Here is a 21,358-nt window from a genome sequence, read left to right on the forward strand (position 1 = left end):
TGAACATGCTTTCAGTATCAGAAGATATATTAGTTACTGTTTCAACTATAACAAGGTTCTTAAACAACTGATGCCTTTTTGATGTTAAATAAAAAGGTTTGTGCAAAGATTGGGTAATTGGAGAGACGTGATTATAAGAACATAAGAACATAAGAAATAGGAGCAGGAGTAGGCCATCTAGCCCTTCGAGCCTGCCCCGCCATTCAATAAGATCATGGCTGATCTGTTGTGGCTCAGTTCCATTATGCTTCATAGAGTTTAAACCTTGCTCATCCAGAATGAATATTTTGAGAAAAATCACAAATTCAGCACATAGGATGCAAGAGAGTTCAACACAAATCAGTTTCTCTAGCAGTAATTTATTTTAAGCATTGACTCAATTGTTAGCATTCTCTCTTCAGAGTCAGAATGTCATGGATTTAAATGCCATTCTACAGTTTGAGCACAGAAATCTAGATTTGATCCTCCAGCGCAGCTACTTCCTCTTCACCTATGACTGTGTGCCTGTCCGTGACACCAATACCATTAAATTTGTGATCAACACTACAGTGGTAAGCCTGATCACTAACAACGAGTCAGTCTACAGGGGTCCAACATCTGGTTATGTGGAGCACTGGAAACAACCTGGCCCTCAACACTAAGATCAACAAAGAACTTACTGTGGACTTCAGGAAGTACAGAGGCAGCACACACAAACACCCCATTTACATCAACAGCGTAGAGGTGGAAAGGGTCTGCAGCTTCAAATTCCTGGGTGTCCGCATCACAGAGGACCTCTCATGGTCCTCAACTCCTTGTCCCTAGTGAAGGGAGCTTATCAGCACCTATACTTCCTGAGGCTAAAGAGAGCCAACCTGTCCCCCCGAGCTTCTCTCAAACTTCCACTGGGGCACAATAGAGAGCATCTTATCAAACTGCGTTATGGAGCAGCATGGCAGTTGCTCCATTTCTGACCAGAAAGCTCTGCAGCAGGAAGTCAAACTGCTGAATACATCATCAGCACCCAGCTATCAGTCATCCAGAACATTTATCACAAACACTGTCTGTGGAGTTCTCCCAGCCACAGACAGCCTGAGGTGTGGTCCAAACAATGGGCATTGTACACCATGCATGTACACACTTCATGATTAATGGCACTATTTTATAATGACTATTGTATTTGCTTTTTTCTTTGCATCTTGGGAGCCTGCAAGCTCACTTTTTGTTGTGTTTGTGCACTATACAATGACAATAAAGATGAATTGAAGAGGTTTTGTTCTCTCAGAGGCGTCAGTTTTCAGATGAGAAGTTAAACTAAGACCTCGTCTGTTGTCTTAGAAGTTCGTAAAGCATAAAGTTTTTATTAATCACAAGGAAGGCTTACATTTCATACTGCAGCGAAGTTACTGTGAAATTCCCCTAATCGTCACAGTCCGGCGCCTATTCGGGTCAATGCACCTAACCAGTATGTTGTTCAGAAAATGGGAGGAAACCAGAGCACCCGGAGGAAACTCACGCAGAAAGAGCATGCAAACTCCACACAGACAGCGACCCAAGCCAGGAACTGAACTTGGGTCCCTGGCACTGCGAAGCAGCAGTGCTATCCACTGCGTTACTGTGCCATGACAATTTCAAAGAGTGGGGAAGCTATTGGCAGAGTCCTAGCCATTTATTCCTCTTCCAATATCAATAAGTAGATTATCTGGTCATCATCATATTTCCATTTGTGGTATTTTGCTATATAAAAGTCGGCAGCTACATTTCCAAAATGGCAATGATAACTATACTTCAAAAGTACTTTGCTAGCTATAGAATGCGTTGGGAACTTGGTCAATATGTTAGAACCTCAATTGGGTGAGGCTCATAAAATCGTGTCCAAAGCCAATGGAGAATTCTGTTCTGCATGTATCGCCCGCCCCGGACTGGTGAAATCTGTGAAAGGTGCTAGAGAAATGCTTTTTTTAAAAAAAAACTATTTCTAGTTTACAACTGGGAAGTTACAATTCTGCTGGCATCTCTTACTACAGAAAGATAAAAAAAATAAGCCTGCTATTTTGACTTTGGGAGATCTCAGCTTGCAAGACATCTCAGTCTTTTGGCTAAGATGACATTAGATCAAGAAAGATAGGATCAGGCAGGCTAGGAAAGGGTTTATCTGGAGTAAGGGAAAAACATGAAGCCATCAGGCAAGAAATTAGACGAGTAAATTGGAAGGAGGTATTCTTGGGGAAAGTACTGAAGGAAGGTGGCAGATTTAAGGAATGTTTGTCTGGAGCTCTGCACAACAACATTCCGATGAGACGGAGGTTTTGGTAAGTTACGGAAACCGTGGTGCACGAAGGTTGTAATGAACCTAGTCAAAAAGAAAGGCATAACAGAAGGTTCAGAGAGCTAGGCAATGTTAAGGATCTAGAGGAGTATACGCGTTGTAGGAAGGAGCTTAAAAAAGGAAATTGAGAGCCAGAAGTGGTCATGAGAAGGCCTTGGCGGGTAAGATTAAGAAGAACTCCAAGGTGTTCTACAAATATTTGAAGAGTAAAAGGATGAGATGTGAAGGAATAGGACCTATAAAAGACGAAGGCAGAAAGTTTGTGCAGAACCGGTAGAAACAGCAGAGGTGCTTAATGAATACTTTACCTCGGTATTCATGGTGGAAAATGATCTGGGTGGTTGTACTGCAGGTTTGCAGCAGACTGAAAAGGTCGATTATGTGGACGTTAAGAGGATGTGTTGGAACTTTTGAATTGCATCAAGATAGATAAGTCACCAGGACCGGATGGGATGTACCCCAGGTTACTGTGGGAAGTGAGGGAAGGGACTGCAGAGCCTCTGGCGATGATCTTTGCATCGCCTGGAGACTGGAGAGGTTCCAGAGGATTGCGGATGTGGTTCCTATATTCAAGAAAGGGAACAGGGATAGCCCAGGGAATTACCAACCAGTGAGTCTAACCTCAGTGGTTGGTCAGTTGACGGAGAGGATCCTGAGGGACAGGATTTATGAACATTTAGAGAAGTTTAGTATGATCAAAAGTAGTCAGCATGGCTTTGTCAAGAGCAGGTCGTGCCTTACAAGCCTGGTTGAGTTCTTTGAAAATGTGACTGAACACATTGATGAAGGAAGAGCAGTGGATGTGGTTTATATGGACTTCAGAAAGGCGTTCGATAAGGCCCCCCATGCAAGACTTTTTGAGAAAGTGCGAGGGCATGGGACCCAAGGGGCTGTTGCCTTATGAATCCAGAACTGGCTTGCCTGCAGAAGGCAGGCAGTGGTTGTGGATGGGTCTTTTTCTGCATAGAGGTCAGTCACCAGTGGAGTGCCCCAGGGATCTGTTCTGGGACCCTTGCTGTTTGTCATTTTCATAAATGACATGGATGAGGAAGTGGAGGGATGGGTTGGTACATTTGCTGACGACACGAAGGTTGTGGTGCTGTGGATAGTCTGGAGGGATGTCAGAAGTTGCAGCATGACACAGATAGGATGCAAGACTGGGCAGAGAAATGGCAGATGGAGTTCAACACAAATGTATAGTGGTCCATTTTGGCAGGTCCAATGGGATGGAGGAGTATAATATCAAGGGTAAGACTCTTAGCAGTGTAGAGGATCAGAAGGACCTTGGGGTCTGGGTCCATAGGACTCTTAAAATCAGCCTCGCAGGTGGAGGATGTGGCCTTAGTAATTATTTCTCAAAATTCACTGGACTCTGGGGAAGTGCCAGAAGATTGGCAAATGGCTAATGTTACACTGCTGTTTAAAAAAGGTAGCAGACAAAAGGCAGGGAATTATAGGCCGGTTAGCTTAATATCCATAGTTGGAAAAATGCTAGAATCCGTCATCAAAGAAGAAATAGTGAGACATCTAGAAAAGAACAGCTCGATCAAGCAGACGCAACATGGATTTGTGAAGGGGAAGTCATGTTTAACAAATTTATTGAATTTCTATGAGGATGTGACTAGTGTGGTAGACAGAGGGGAACCAGTGGATGTGGTGTTTTTAGATTTCCAGAAGGCATTTGATAAGGTGCCTCACAAAAGGTTGCTGCAAAAGGTTAGGGTGCATGGAGTTGGGGGTCAGGTGTTAGCGTGGATTGAGGATTGGCTGTCTAACAGGAAGCAGAGAGTTGGAATCAATGGGTGCTTTTCTGGTTGGCAGTTGGTGACTAGTGGAGTGCCACAGGGATTGGCGCTAGGGCCTCAGCTATTTATCATTTATAAAGATGATTTGGAGGAGGGGGCTGAGTGTAGGGTAACAAAATTTGCTGATGACATGAAGATGAGTGGGAAAACAAATTGCGTGGAAGACGTGGAAAGTCTGCAGAGGGATCTGGATAGGCTGAGCGAGTGGGCGAGGACATGGCAGATGGAGTATAACGTTAGCAAATGAGAGGTTATCCACTTTGGTAGAAATAATAGTCGGAGGGATTATTATTTAAAGGGCAAAAAGCTGCAGCATGCTACAGTGCAGAGGGACCTGGGGGTCCTTGTGTGCAAATTGCAAAAACCCAGTCTGCAGGTGCAGCAGGTGATCAAGAAGGCGAATGGAATGTTGGCCTTTGTAGCGAGGGGGATAGAATATAAAAACAGGGAGGTCTTGCTGCAACTGTACAGGGCACTGGTGAGGCCGCAACTGGAGTACTGTGTGCAGTTTTGGTCACCTCATTACAAGAGGGATGTGGAAGCTATTGAAAGGGTGCAGAGGAGATTTACAAGGATGTTACCTGGATTGGGTGGCATGCCTTATGAGGGTAGGTTGAGAGGGCTAGGTCTTTTCTCCCTGGAGAGATGAAGTATGAGAGGTGACCTGATAGAGGTTTATAAAACGTTGAGGGGTATAGATCAGGTGGATTCTCAGAGGCTATTTCCCAGGGCTGAAATGGTTGCTACGAGAGGACACAGGTTTAAAGGTGCAGAGGAGATATCAGGGGTAAGTTTTTTTACTCAGAGGGTGGTGGGTGAGTGGAATCGGCTGTCATCGGTGGTGGTGGAGGTGAACTTGTTGGGGTCTTTTAAGAGAGACTTCTGGATGAGTATGTGGGATTTAATGGGATTGAGGGTTATAGGTCGGCCTAGTAGGTAGGGATATGATCAGCATTGCGCTGTGGGCCGAAGGGCCTGTTTGTGCTGTGGTTTTCTATGTTCTAAGTCCAAGATGAGGTGCAATTCCTTTTCTGGTTTGTCTTGAAGGGACAATTGGATCTTAAATTTGGTTTTTGGAGGAAACGAGAAATGAATCTGGGTTTTGCCCAATCCGTTCTAAGCACTGACTTTGTAACTTTAAGAATGGAGTAAAAAAGTTTAAAAATAAAGAGATGTAGTCGAGCTACTTAAATCCAAACTCCTGCATTGCCGCAGTGTAATTGCATTTACTGACAGAAGGGCTCAGATCGAGTATGCTGTTCAGTATATTCGGCTACACTCACCAGTCTCATCGAGCCTCAGGATATCATCCCGGAGATTGGTTCCTCCTGTGGTAGCCATCACTTTCACACCACCCATGTGCTTGCTGACTTGGATACAGATCTGACTGACTTGGAGTGCCAGCTCTCGGGTAGGCACAATCACCATAGCTTTAAAAAACAAGAAAGCAAGCTACATTAGTCATCAATACAGGTAGCACATTAGTTAAGGAGATATTCACCTCTGCAACCAAACTTCCCAAATATATAATTCTTGCAAAGAAAGTCACAATTTCAAAAAGGGAACTTCCAGTCAGATTTCTCCTGAAGAGTTTATATTGTAGTTGCTTCAAAAACATGCCATATGGGTTCTGGAGTAAGCACTGTATATATTGTGGACAGATTCCAGAAGTGTATTTTAAAATAAAACTGCACAATAAGTCTTAAAGCCACGATGTATGTTAGGCACAATGTCCCTGTAAGCAGAGAAACTGCTTCAATAGTTGGCATCAGTGGTCCAGAAACAAGGCAGTCTCTTCCAACATCCAGAAAGAACCTTTTGGATCTCAGAACTTCTTGGACCAAGATACTAGCGTAAGCATCTCTGGCAGAACACAAAGTTAGACAGTCAAATCCCACTCCAGAGAGACAAACAATATCCAGGATAACACTGGTGACTACTGAACCCTAATACTACTCACCAGTGCAGTAACGAGTAGTATTAGGGTTCAGTAGTCACCAGAATTATAGGGAGCAGGGGTTTGGACATAGCTTGACACAACATTGAGGGCCGAAGGGTCTGCATTGTGCTGTACTGTTCTACGTTCTATAAATGAATGTTATGTTGTCAGGGATCTTCTGTACGAGATGAGATTGTTTGTAAACAGAGTCTGCTTCCTCTAGTGAAGAGCAAAAATTCACTGCATTTCTTTTGAAGCATAGAGAACATTCTTCCCGGTGTCCTGGCTGGTATTTCTTCCTCAACCAACATCACAGAGGTATCTGGTGATTATCTCATTGTTGCTTGTGGAATCTTGCTGTACACAAGTTGGCTGTTACATACATATTCCTACATTTGAACAATGACTACACCCATTAGTTTTGGGACATCCTGGTGTCATGAAACTGTACATAAATGCAACTTATTTCTTTTCCAATACAAGAAGCTTCCTGATATTGACCTTTTCATTGATGCATGTTACAATATTTTCCCTCTTCACCCATTGCAATAAAACAGATTACTATAACCAGGAATCAGATACAATGGAATTAAGAACATAAGAAACAGGAGCAGTAGGCCATCTAGTCACTCGAGCCTGCCCCGCCATTCAATAAGATCATGGCTGATCTGAAGTGGATCAGTTCCACTTTCCCCCCATAACCCTTAATTCCCCTGTCTATCAGAAACCTATCTACCCGTGACTTAAATATATTCAGCGAGGTAACCTCCACCACTTCAACAGGCAGAGAATTCCAGAGATTCACCACCCTTTGAGTGAAGAAATTCCTCATCAACTCCGTTCTAAACTGCCCCTTATCTTGAGGCTGTGCCCTCTAGTCCTGCTATCCTTTCTATGCAATAAGAATCTCTCTACCTCTACCCTATCCATCCCCTTCATTATCTTATATGTCTCTATATGATCCCTCCTCAGCCTTCTAAACGCCGAGTACAGACCCAGTCTATTCAGTCTCTCTTCATAGGCTAACCCCCTCATCTCCGGTATCAGCCTAGTGAACCTTCTCTGCACCCCCTCCAAGGCCAATATATCCTTCCACAAGTGCGGTGACCAAAACTGCGCACAGTACTCCAACTGCAGCCTCACCAGTACCCTGTACAGTTGCAGCAAGACCTCCCTGCTTTTATATTCCATCTCCCTCACTATAAAAGGCCAACATTCCATTTGCCTTCTTGATCACCTGCAGACAGGGTTTTTGCAATTCGTGCACAAGGACCCCCAAGTCCCTCTGCACCGTGGCATGCTGCAGCTTTTCACCTTTTAAGCAATAATCCCTCCTACTATTATTTCTACCAAAGTGGATAACCTCACACTTGCTAACATTATACTCCATCTGCCAGGTCCTCGCCCACTTGCTCAGCCTATCCAGATCTCTCTGCAGACTCTGCACCTGTGCGCACACACACACACACACACACACACACACACACACACACACAATTTGCTTTTCCACTCATCTTCGTTGCTAACATATATACATGGAAATTTGCTTCAAGAATTTTTTTAACAAAAAAAATCAAGAACATTCATTAGATACAGAAAGTAGAAAGCTCATTGACTTGGGATTAACCTCCTATCTTCAAATAAGGTCATTGCTTGCAGTATGTAACCAATGGAACAATTTTAGTACCAACACCCAGATATGACATTACTTATTGTGACATAAAATTCTTGATGGTACAAAAGAAAGATATGCTGGAATGAGGTTCCATCTCAAACATTAGAATGTTGATCCACACATGCCAAAAACCCACATATAACAAATCTAAGAACATAAGAACATAACATAAGAACATAAGAAATAGGAGCAGGAGTAGGCCATCCAGCCCTTCGAGCCTGCCCCGCCATTCAATAAGATCATGGCTGATCTGTCGCTGCTCAGTTCCACTTTCCCGCCCTCTCCCCATAACCCTTAATCCCCTCTCCTATCAAAAACCCATCAACCCGCGTCTTAAAAATATTTAGCAAGGCAGCCTCCACCACTTCAATGGGCAGAGAATTCCAGAGATTCACCACCCTTTGAGTGAAGAAGTTCCTCCTCAACTCCGTTCTAAACCGCCCCCCTTTTATCTTGAGGCTGTGCCCCCTAGTCCTACTGTCTTTTTTGAGTGGGAAGAGTCTTTCCACCTCTATCCTATCCATCCCATTCATCATCTTATACGTCTCAATGAGATCTCCCCTCATTCTTCTAAACTCTAACGAGTACAAGCCCAGTTTATTCAGCCTCTCCTCATAGCTCAACCCCCTCAACTCCGGTATCAGCCTAGTAAACCTCCTCTGCACTCCCTCCAAGGCCAAAATATCTTTGCGCAGGTGCGGCGCCCAAAACTGCACACAGTACTCCAGCTGCAGCCTCACCAATGCCCTATACAGCTGCAGCAAGACCTCCCTACTTTTATATTCAATCCCCCTTGCTATGAAGGCCAGCATCCCATTCGCCTTCCTGACCACCTGCTGCACCTGCAAGCTGGGTTTTTGCGACTCATGCACAAGGACCCCGAGGTCCCTCTGCACCGTCGCCTGCTGCAGTTTTTCGCCCCGTAAGTAATAGTCCTTCCTACCATTCTTCCTACCAAAGTGGACCACCTCACACTTGCCAACATTAAATTCCATTTGCCATTTCCTGGCCCATTCGCCCAGCCTATCTAGATCCTTCTGTAGACTCTCCACACCCTCCGCACAATTTGCTGTTCCCCCAATCTTGGTGTCATCAGCAAATTTCGACACTCTACACTCGGTTCCCTCCTCCAGATCATCTATATACAGATCATCTAAGTGAGCACAATGCACAACTCCAAAATGAAGTTAGAGGTTACTCTCTTAAAAACCCATATCTAACAGTAAAATTAACATTCTTTATTATTCTAACCCATCCATCCAAAATTTAATCAAAGCTATGTTTGTAATAATTGGGAACTCAGAAAAAAAAAAGTCCTTTAGCTCATCACACCTATGCCAAAGACAAACCATTTAACTACTTTAACCTCATTTTCCAGCACTTGGCCCACTGCCTTGTCTACCGTGGCACCAATCTAAATATTTAAATGAGGGTCTCTGCCTCCATCATCCTTCCAGGCAGTGAGTTCCATAATCCCACTATCCTCTCGGTGAAAAAGCTTTTCCTCATATCCCCTATAAACCTCCTGCTCCTTATCTTAAATCTATGGCCCTCAGTCATTGATACTGCCAAGGGGAAAGTTTCTTCCTATCTATCTATGCCCTTCAGAATCTTATACATCACAACTATGTTTTTCCCCTCAATTTCCTTTGCTCCTAGGAAAACAACCCCAGTCTATCCAACCTCTCTTCACAATTAAAACTCTCCAGCTCAGACAATATCCTGATAAACCTCCTCAGCACCCTTTCCAATGTTATCACAGTCCTCCCTTGTGGATTCCAGAACTGCATACAATACTCTAGCTGTGACCTAACCAATATTCTATACAGTTTCGGCATAACCTCCCTACTTTTAAACTCTATGTCTCGGCAAGTATACAATATGCCTTCTTAGCAGCTTTATTCATCTGCCCTGTTACCTTAAGGAACCGGTGTACATGAACACTAAAAAGTCTTCTGATCCTTGGTGCTTCCCAGGGTCCTGCTGTTCACCATATAATCCCTTGCCTTGTTTGCCCTGCCCAAGTGCCTCATCTCACACTTATCAGGACTGAATTGCATTTGTCACTGATCAGCCTGTCTATATCCTCACTATTTAACCATCCCATCAATTTTTATATCATCTGCAAACTTACTGATCAACTCTCCTGCATTCAAGTCTAAATCATTATATAAACCACAAAAAGCATGGGCCCCAGCACTGATCCCTGCAGGACCCCACTGAACAGTCTTCCAGTAGAAAAACACCTGTCAATCATCACCCTCTACCTTCAGCATCAGTCTTCCATGTGGAACCTTATCAAAAGCCTTGCTGAAATCCAAGTAAACAATGTCTAGTGCATTGCCCTCATCTACACACCTGGTCACCTCTTCAAAATAAAGTACAATCAAGTTAGTCATATATGACTTCCCTTTATCAAAGCCATGTTGACAACTCTGATTAATTCCTGCCTCCCCAAATGCAGATTAATTTTATTCCTCAGAATTGCTTCCAATAGGTTCCCCACCATTGCGGTTAGGCTGACTGGCCTGTAGTTTCCTGGCTTATTCCTTCCTCCCTTCTTGAGAAATGGGAAGATGAAAAAAAAACAGATATTGACAATAACATGATTTGACAAACCTTGAATACAGTCTCTTTTCAGGTCCAGCCGTTCAAGTAATGGAATGAGGTAGGCTCCACTTTTACCTGTTCCGTTTTTGGCTCTGGCCAATATATCTCTGCCAGACAATGCAATAGGAATACTCTCCTCCTGAGAAACAGAAATCATATCAATTTAAATCAACAACATTTTTTCCCTTTATTCTTTCATGAGACATGGCTGTCACTGGCAAGGCCAGCATTTATCACTTGTCCCAGATATTCTCAACTAAGGTGACTTGCTAAGTCATTTCAGAGAGCAGTAAAGAGGCAACCACACTGCTATGGATTTGGAATTGCACGTTGACCAGATCAGACAAGAATGGTGGATTTACTTTCTTCAAAGAGGGCATTATTGAACAAGATAGGTTTTTGCAACAATTGATGGTTACTTCACAGTTACCATTAGAGTTATTTATTCAAATTACACCAGCTTCTGTGAATTGAATCAATGTCCCTAGAGCATTAGCTTGGGCCTCGGCACTACTATTCCAGTGACATTCCCACCATTTCCCATTGTAAAGTTTAAAGATTTTTTTCATTAGTGTCACAAGTAGGCTTACATTAACACTGCAATGAAGTTACTGTGAAAATCCCCTAATCACCACACTCCAGCACCTGTTTGGGTACAGTAAGGGAGAATTTAGCATGGCCAATGTACCTAATCAGCACTTTTTTTGGACTGTGGGAGGAAACCCACGCAGACTTCACACTGTCAGTCACCCAAGTTGGGGAAATCAAACTTGGGTACCTGGTGCTGTAATATGGCAGTGCTAATTACTGTATCATCATTTGTGGCACCTTGGCAAAATAAGTCATACTAAACGTACGAAGCTTATAAATAGGACAAATGTATTGGACACACTAACCCAGCTCCTACTACTTATCTATTGGTTAACAGCAAGAGAAGGGCGTACACACCTGGATTGGAGATGGTTTCTCCCAGCCCATTTCAAAAATGCCCATTAGCAACTCGCGCTTCAAACAGTAATCTTCAAATTCATTTCCTTTTGTGGCTGTTACATCCTAAACAAAGGTAAGAGACAGAACTGAAAAGTGAATCAGATATTATAGCACACAGTTACCAACAGACTGTGCAGCAAACCCAGTAAATAGAAAGCATTGCATTTTGTCATTTATCATTTTGACTGCTTTGTCTATGGCTAGAGATACTCCAAACTGCCCATTCTGATTAAGCATTACTATTAAACAAGCTAAACACAGGGTGGAATGAAAGAGCAGCTTTGTAAATAACATAGCAAAAACAAATAATGCAACTGCACCACTACACAGACCACATAAAACTATGAGTTGCTAAAAATAAGTTTCACGTGCTTCAATGCAAGCTACACGTTCTACCTAGTTTTATCAAGTGAACATACTGCAAAATAAGAACATAAGAAATAGGAGGAGTAGGCCATCCAGCCCTTTGAGCCTGCCCCGCCATTCAATAAGATCATGGCTGATCTGTTGCTGCTCAGTTCCACTTTCCCGCCCTCTCCCCATAACCCTTAATCCCCTCTCATCAAAAACCCATCAACCCGCGTCTTAAAAATATTTAGCGAGGCAGCCCCCACCACTTCAACGGGCAGAGAATTCCAGAGATTCACCACCCTTTGAGTGAAGAAGTTCCTCCTCAACTCCGTTCTAAACCGCCCCCCTTTTTATCTTGAGGCTGTGTCCCCTAGTCCTACTGTCTTTTTTGAGTGGGAAGTCTCTCCACCTCTATCCTATCCATCCCATTCATCATCTTATACGTCTCAATGAGATCTCCCCTCATTCTTCTAAACTCTAACGAGTACAAGCCCAGTTTATTCAGCCTCTCCTCATAGCTCAACCCCTTCAACTCCGGTATCAGCCTAGTAAACCTCCTCTGCACTCCCTCCAAGGCCAAAATATCTTTGCGCAGGTGCGGCACCCAAAACTGCACACAGTACTCCAACTGCGGCCTCACCAATGCCCTATACAGCTGCAGCAAGACCTCCCTACTTTTATATTCAATCCCCCTCGCTATGAAGGCCAGCATCCCATTCGCCTTCCTGACCACCTGCTGCACCTGCACGCTGGGTTTTTGCGACTCATGCACAAGGACCCCGAGGTCCCTCTGCACCGTCGCCTGCTGCAGTTTTTCGCCCCGTAAGTAATAGTCCTTCCTACCATTCTTCCTACCAAAGTGGACCACCTCACACTTGCCAACATTCACCTCACACTTGCCAATATTTGCTATGTAACCTTGTCACTACAAACAACAATGCCAAATTCACAGCCACTATGTTCACGCTGAAAAAGAGCAATTTCCACTGAGTTACTACAGCCAAAGTGGACAAACTGAACAAATCAACAACAGTTTTACAGAAGGGATTTAAAGGGCAAAAACTGAAATTTTGGCTCTCTAAATATGAAATAATCTGAATTTTTATATTGAGCATTTCTTCATTTAGAACTCAGTATCAAATTCTCTATCTTCCCAATTCTACTTGGATTCAAATTCTGTATTTCATAAGCAACTAAAAATGAAAATTAGCATTACACTGCTTGTGGCTCGCTGATATTAGAGATTCCCCTCCCCCACTTAGTGAAAGATAAAGCATTAATAAAGCAACATCCTGCAATTCTGCTCAAAACTGGTTACTAATAAGTTAAAGATTCTAGAGAACACTGTCATGCATGACAGCTGGTCTGGAGCCCTAACTTGCCTTGGAGAGAAGCATAGCTTCATCTATACCAAATTTATAATTTTAGAAGCATTTTTGCCAAAAATAAACTCCATATTTACAGACAGCTGCTCCAATGCAAATGAAGTCCAGAGTAGTTTGGTCTAACTGGGAAGTTAACAGGCTCCAAAGATGGAGGCCCATATCCTTTATAGTAATATTTGACTGGGAAGGGATATGACAAATACGGTTGGTTGAAAATAAGCCCCAATCACTATACCACGACTGACACTGCAATGCTTGACATTTAATTCTGAGAACACAATTCTATTTCAAAAAGCAGAGACCATAGCAAATACATGAATGGAATATTAAGGTTCTTCTTACCGAAGTTTTCATCCTCCTGTCTTTTGGAGGTAATTTTAAACTTTTCTTCCAGTCATCACCTGGTCTATAGGAGAATGATACATAAACATTTATTCATTGCAATACGATTTCTATCCAAAAGGAAGATGCAGTCATCAAATTAAATCTATAAATTGTTGCACCTGATAAGGCTCCAAGTATGTCCTTGCTATAGAGGCAGTACAGAGAAGGTTTATCAGGTCTGTTATATGAGATTAAGTTATAACAACAATATTCATTGGAATTAGAAGAGCGAGGGGGGATCTCAGGGCGAATCCAAAGAATGTTCCTCATAGTGGGAGAACCCAAAACTGGAGTTTTCAATATGATCAGCCATTATCAAGCCTGCTCTGCCATTCATTTTGAAGGACCAAATGGCCTAATGCTGCTTCTATTTTCTATGTTTTAAACATTACAGCAAACTTGAAAAGAATCAAAAATACTAGCCATGTTGAATTTCAAATCTGATGCAGCTGTAAATTAATTTCTTCCACCACAATCAATTTTAAAATTCAAAACTAAATCACTTTTGAAAAACACAAACTTAACATGTGCTGATTTTTAGGGCACTTGGATTACATAAGAACATAAGAAATAGGAGCAGGAGTAGGCCATCTAGCCCTTCGAGCCTGCCCTGCCATTCAATAAGATATGGCTGATCTGTCGTAGATTAATACCCAGCTGTAAAATCTTAGCATGCTTGTAAAAGTGGTAAAGGTTCTGCATGACTGTTTAACATAGCAAATTACTACGTGCACCATGGAGATGTGCCATGCAAAAATTCCTCAATAGACAATAGTACAAGTTTTGGAATTGGAGGTTATGTTTGAAATAAAGTTGGAAGTCAATGGGTGACTGAACTGGCATAGCATTTGAATTTTGGTGTGCAGTGATAGCGCTGGAGGATGGCAGTAGATTGGGGTTACAATCAAAATCTCTTTGCTAAGCAGAAAGAATACTCTGATCTAAAGGGATGTAAAAGTTGGCTACAGGCACCAATTAAACCGTACCACTGCATATACAATCGGTTAATGCATTCCATTGTTGAGCATGGAGAAGAGTACAAATGCCAGAAGTAATTCGTTCATATCACTTTTACACACTTCAAAATTATGAAATTGAGGATGATAGTGGGTTCTATGAGCTAATTCACCATATCATTAACAGAATGCAGTTGGCTAAAACAGGGCCTAAACTGTGATTACACAAATAGATGGGCAGAAAAGTTGTAAATTGCTCTAAGTGTTTACATGAAGGACAAAGAATTTTTTATACAAACTGTTTCTCGAACAGTCTATTCAATCGTTCCCGTTGTAACCCAAATTTCTGTTCTTCCTTTAGAAACAAAGGTTGAACCTCAGAACCTGTTTGGAATCACTCAAATTTTACCAATAATGTAACCTACTCAAATGTTTGGAGACGAATAGGAATCAATTGAATAATTACCAAAGGGAACGGAGACTCATAAACCTAACATATCTTTACTTAGCTTCCCAATTAAAAGCAGTTAACAACTCCATTTGCTTTCCCATTATCTCCAATATTTTTTCTTCCAAGTGTTCATCTATGATTTGGGTTACAATGGGAACGGTTGAAGAGACTGTTCGAGAAACAGTTTGTACAAAAAATTCTTTGTCCTTCATGTAAACACTTTAAGCGATTTACAACCTTTGTCAGACCCCACTTGATTACTGTATGCAGTTCTGGTCGCCTCACTACAAGAAGGATGTGGAAGCTATTAGAGGGTGCAGGAGATTTACAAGGATGTTGCCTAGGTTGGGAGGCATGCCTTATGAAGATAGGTTGAGGGAGCTAGGTCTCTTCTCCCTGGAGAGATGAAGATTGAGAGGGACCTGAGAGGTTTATAAAACTTTGAGAGGTATAGATAGGGTGGATTCTTGGAGGCTATTTCCCAGGGCTGAAATGGTCGCTACGAGGGGACACAGGTTTAAGGTGCTGGGGAGCAGGTACACAGGAGATGTCAGGGGTAAGTTTTTCACTCAGAGGGTGGTGAGTGAGTGGAATCGGCCGCCATCGGAGGTGGTAGAGGCAAACTCACTGGGGTCTTTTAAGAGACTTCTGGATGAGTACATGGGATTTAATGGGATTGAGAGTTATAGATAGGCCTGGTAGGTATGGATACAATCGACGCAACTTGTGGGCCAAAGGGCCTGTTTGTGCTGTAGTGTTCTTTGTTCTAATATTTGAAGATTTCTCACATCTTGAACTTTCAAGGGGGTACAACCATATTTCTCTTCTCCACTTATTCTCACATTTATTTAGATGTAAACCTCTTTATTACAAGTGGCTCTAGAGATGAATGTTAAAGACATAAAATTATGAAAATAGCAGTTCACATATTCAACACCTCTAAAGTGTGGATTAGCTCCAATGAATGATGTAACACTCTTGAGGAGGCGAAAATAAACAATGGGAACCACAGGCATTTAATACTGATGGCAATGATTTTATGATCACTTAGAGATTGTTAATTATTAGAAAATTCCAACAGTCTTGGGAAACAGACCATGCTTCATCAATCTGACTGAGCTCTGAAAAAAAGTGACCAATTTACTGGGTTTGTTTGAATGCATACATAGCTACAAAATCTTCGATAAATGTCATTAAGACAACAATTGAGCAAAATTGTATTGGATGGGAATGGCAATTCGATATCAAGTTGGACAAATAGTTGAAATCTTTAAAACAGTCAGCCAAGACAGTGAGGGGTTTATATTACTGGATTATTTCAATGTGCTTTTGGGGCAGAAAGCAGGCCCTAGTTGAAGGACTACAACTTCCAATATTCCTGGAATATTGGCACAAGCAGAGCACAACACAGGCAGGCTGTGCAGGCTCAGTTTCTGGCTGTAGAGAAATGCAGGGATTTGGCAGTGTCCTTCTGTGGCGCAATACAGCAACCATGGGACCAGAGTTGAGAGGTCATAAATGAGCCCATGTGACAAGGTTAGTCAGGAGCTGAAGAAATTATACTGTTAGCTCAGTGTGCAACAGGGCTGGCAGAAGCCCACTGGGAACTGATGAGGCAGCAAAAACATTGCTAACTCTATGCAGTTGAGGTCAGAGGAGTCTGTGGGGACTGGGGCCAAGAGAAGCTCTGAAGCAGCTCTCCACAGTGTGGCTGAGGAACTGAGACTCTGTGTTCAGACGCTGGATAGTAGCGTGGCCAGCACAATGGGACACAGTCTCAGAAGTACTTGTTTGAATGACCATGCGGCTGGATTGGAAATTTATGCCTTTGAGATTTACATCCAAGGATCTTGGGCAAGGTAGGACTTCAGTCGACTGTGCGGCTGACAGTAATCACTGATATTTAGGTGGAATTTGTCTTGGTGCTGTCTGCCATTTAACGTGCAGTTTGTGGTCAAACCCTTTGTCTGTAATTTATATTAGTAGAAAACAGATCGTTCTGAAGAAGAATGGACTTGAAATATTAACTGTTTCTCTCTCCAAAGACACTGCCAACCGATTGATTTTTTCCAATACTTGATTTTTGGTTCAGATCTATAACATCCACACATTCTTTTTATATAAAGATATAGTACTGGCTGTTTGCTTGGTTGACTCTCAAATTCTTTAAGCTGTGGAATCTTGTGGTTTTCTCTTGGAAAATATCTTGATTTCAAACTTAGTCTGTGTTAACAAAATGATTACCAATCCCTAACTTGTCCAGGATTGTGACAAAGGTCAGGTCATGAACAGCATTCCTCCAAGTGCCCACTAACATTTACAGACAGGAGGGAAAGTCATAGGTGGTAAATTATTGAGGATGTCTAATGTTCAACAATGCCACTTGAAAACTATACGTCTTGCTGTATTCTCTACACAAGATCACTGGTACACTCATATAGGACAATAGTGGCTAGATAGAATACAGAGAAGAGGAAACCAAAATATTCAGACTTATTGCTCAATTTCAGGACAAGATCAAGGAGCCATGTATATTTTTAATCACAGAAATGCATGCATAAAAATTAAAGGGACTAAATTTATCCTGTGGACAGGTCACTGGAAGTCAACTGAAATAGTAGGATCGCAGACATGTTCATAAAATACTGAGGTAGAAGAGTTAGCTTAGATGGTACAAAGCATTTTCAAAGTAAATATGATCCTCGAACAGAGACTAGGCAGGTGTCAAGCACAAATTCCTTGAGGTTCTTCAGAACAACAGCAGGACAAGTTGTAGAGAAAGGAGGTCATCTCCAGTTATGGAAGAAAATGGCAGCTGAGCTGCAATTAGATTTGAGTTATCACAAACTTCAGGAACTTTCCTGGATGCCAGGGAGGAGTTCCCTTGAGATGTGGCTGTGTTTTTGCTCATCCAGAACAGCACAACTCAGGGTGCAAAATGGGACAATATGATTACGTAGGTAGTTAGAATCCCAAGTCATAGATTTACAGCAGGGAAACAGGCCCTTTGGCCCAACCCGTCCATGTCGCCCAGTTTATACCATTAAGCTAGTCTCAATTACCCACATCCTTCTATACCCATGTTATCCATGTAACTGTTAATGCTTTTCAAAAGACAAAAATTGTACCCACCTTGACTACTGCCTCTGGCAGCTTGTTCCAGACACTCACCACCCTTCGTGGTTGCATCTCTGGATCCTTTCATATCTCTCCCCTTAAACCTACGCCCTCTAGTTTTAGACTCCCCTACTTCTGGGAAAAAAATGTTGATCACTTTATCTATGCCTCTCTTTATAGAATGGTAGCCTCATTATTTTATAGACTGCTATAAAGATCACCCTAAGCCTCCTATGCACCAGGGAAAAAATCCCAGTCTATCCAGCCTTTCAGTCAAGTCCCAGTAGCATCCTAGTTAATCTTTTCTGCACTCTTTCTGGTTTAAGACTTTCCTTTCTATAATAATGACTAGAACTGTACACAGTATTCCAAGTGTGGCCCTACCAATGTCTTCTGCAACTTCAACAAGATGTCCCAACTCCTGTATTCAAATGTTCTGATCAATGAAACCAAGCATGCCGAATGCCTTCTTTGTCACTCTGTCCACCTGCAACTCCACTTTCAAGGAGCAATGAACTTGTACTCCTAGATCTTTGTTCTACATCTCATCCCAACACCCTACCATTAACTGAGTAGGTCCTGCCCTGATTCGATTTACCAAAAACACATCACCTAACATTTATTTAAATTAAACTCCATCTGCCATTCATCGGCCCACCGGCTGAATTGATCAAGATCCCATGGCAATTCTAAATAACCTTCTTCACTATCCATTATGCCTCCAATCTTGGTATCATCTGCAAACTTACTAACCGTGCCCCATAAATTCTCATCCAAATCATTTATATTAATGACAAATAACAATGGACCCAGTGCCAATCCCTGAGGCAAACTGCTGGTCACAGGCCTCCAGTTTGAAACACAACCACACTGTCGTCAAGCCAATTTTATATCCAATTGGATACCTCACCCTGGATCTTGTGATATTTTAACCTTGTACAACAACCTGCCATGCTAAAGGCCATGTAGACAACATCAACTGCACTGCCCCATCTACCTTCTTTGTTACTCCTTCAGAACACTCAAATTCACGAGACATGATTTTCCACTCAAAGCTACGCTGACTGTTCCTAATCAGTCCTTGTCTCTCTAAATGCCTGCAGATCCTGTCTCTCAGAATACTTAACAACTTACCCACTACAGACATTAGTCTCACCAATCTGTAGTTTCCAGGCTTTTCCCTGCAGCCCCTTTTAAACAAAGGCACAACATTTGCTACCTTCCAATCTTCAGGCACCTCCCCTATGGCTGTTGATTCAAGTATCCCTGCCAGGGGACTTGCAATGTCTTCCCTAGCCTCCCACAACATCCTGGGATACACTTCAGGTCCTGAGAATTTATCTACCTTGATAAGCTTTAAGACTTCCAGCACCTCCTCTGTAATATGTACTCTCCTCACATTATTTAACAAATATGGACAAAAAAAAGATTGTTTTAAAATAAATAAAGTTCATTCACTCCTCAAAAATACTAGATGGAAAGAACCAAAGTCAATTGACATCTTTATAAATATACATTGTTGTTTAAAAAGTTGAAACATGTAAATGAACTGGCTGATCACTAAAATATGTTGTGGGCTGACTCTCAATATTAATTTATCTCAATACACAGTGACATAGTGGTTAACACTGCTGCCTCACAGCGCCAGGGACCTGGGTTCAATTCCCCGCTTTGGTCCCTATTGTGCAGAATTTGAACTTTCCCCTTGTGTCTGCACGGGTTTCCTCCGTGTGCTCCAGTTCCCTTCCACAGTCCGAAAGACAGTGGTTAGATGCATTGGCCATGCTAACATTCTCCCTCAGTGTACCTGAGCAAGCGCCAGAGTACGGCAACTAAATGATTATCACAGTAACTTCATTGCATTCTTAACGTAACCCTATTTGTGACAATAATATTTAAAAATTTCAGCAGTTTTAGCAAACCAAAATGTTAGTTAGCATTGTTTAGACTTCTTTATAAATGACATCTGCAGTAAAGACGCAGATGAAATTTTCAATTAAATAGTGCAGCCTGTCAACACCCTGCCACATAAAATAGCAGAACTGAGATGCCAGTGGGAGCGCAAGAGTCAGAAGATTGAGGATTTAAATGCCACTCAAGTGCTGCAAAGTCTTTCCGACGAAACTTTAAACTGAGGTCTTGTCTACCATCTCATGTGATTGTAAAAGATCTCAGGGCATTATTTCAAAGAGCAGGGGAGTTCTTGGTGTCCTAGCCATTATTTATCCTTCAACCTATAACACCAAAATACATCATATCATTGTTTCACTATTAATTGAGGGACTTTGCTGTGGACAAATTAGATGCCACACTTCCCTAGATTACAGTAGTACGTACTTTATTGAGACATTCCAAGATCATAACTGGTACAATAGGCATCTTTGGTGCTGTAGCAGACACCCCAAAATTCAGTAAATCAGGAGCTAGTTCCAGATGAAAATGAAATTTAAAACAAAAAAAGCAGAATTGGCAAGCTTATTTCACAAATCAGAACACTAAGTTAAAAGATACTTACTTAATAGTACTGCTGGTTGTATGTGCTTGCTGCTGAGTGCCATTAAGCGTGCTGGCATTCTTTAGCTGCTGTAGCTGTTGGTTGGTCTGAGAGACTTGTGGTGACGGCACCCCTCCCGGGCCTGCACTGGGTTTCAGCGGGCCTCTCAACTGCCCATTCTGAGTAGACAAACCCATAATAACGGGATTTTCCGTCCTGGCTGTGGTCATTGTATTTATATATGTATATATGCAGTTTCAGTTTACAGCCCAAGGTTCATAAAGAAACTGTAATAGTTTAAACCTCTTCAAATGAAGAGATAATAAGGTCTGCTCAATATATACGAGTCCTCTGTTGCAATCAAGGCAAGCACTTGTACGAGTCTTTTAAAAAGTCAAGCAGTCACTTGCACTGATGCTTATTAGACAATACTTTTCACATAAATCCTTTTCCATAAATGTCTTGTGCGTATTCACTTCCACCTGTAATACAACAAAAAACATTTTAAAAATAGGTTTAAATGCTGGTTCTGAAACATCACTAGATTTGTAGTGTTTTCCCCCCATTTGCTTTGGCAACCAAGGTTCAGACTAGTGATTGCTGTCTAAATTAAAAAAAAAGCTTACTTTTAAACTAGAAAGGTCATTAGTAAAGTTGCAAGGTTCAACATTCCTAAAATACTTGTTTACAGGGGAGCAGTGGCATACTGGCATTTTTACTTTGACAATAATTTAGAGACTTTGGGGACCCAGGTTTGAATCTCACCATGGCAGATGACGAAATCCAGATTCCAGAAAACTTACGCCATCATTAGACTTTTAATTCCTATGAAACCATTGCCAACTGGTATACAAACCCATCTGGTTCACTAATGTCCTTTAGTGAGGGAAATC

The 21,358-nt window shown here is 42.0% G+C and overlaps 1 protein-coding gene across 3 annotated transcripts in view; it reads right to left on the reverse strand.

The window, feature by feature from the left end:
- Positions 1-21,358, reverse strand: part of ddx6 (DEAD (Asp-Glu-Ala-Asp) box helicase 6) — a 43,395-nt gene that overhangs the window by 13,016 nt on the left and 9,021 nt on the right. For all 3 annotated transcript variants that reach the window (XM_080214848.1, XM_080214847.1, XM_080214849.1), the window contains exons 2-6: positions 20,487-20,947; positions 13,406-13,469; positions 11,286-11,390; positions 10,347-10,476; positions 5,397-5,543 (exon numbers count right to left, since the gene is read on the reverse strand). In XM_080214848.1, the coding sequence (XP_080070974.1) occupies positions 5,397-5,543; positions 10,347-10,476; positions 11,286-11,390; positions 13,406-13,469; positions 20,487-20,695 (655 nt within the window). In that variant the 5' untranslated portion in view covers positions 20,696-20,947. The remainder of the gene's footprint in view (positions 1-5,396; positions 5,544-10,346; positions 10,477-11,285; positions 11,391-13,405; positions 13,470-20,486; positions 20,948-21,358) is intronic.

The sequence above is a fragment of the Carcharhinus amblyrhynchos genome, chromosome 29, assembly GCF_965287045.1.
Source record: "Carcharhinus amblyrhynchos chromosome 29, sCarAmb.v2.hapA, whole genome shotgun sequence".
In the NCBI taxonomy this organism is placed as follows: Eukaryota; Metazoa; Chordata; class Chondrichthyes; order Carcharhiniformes; family Carcharhinidae; genus Carcharhinus; species Carcharhinus amblyrhynchos.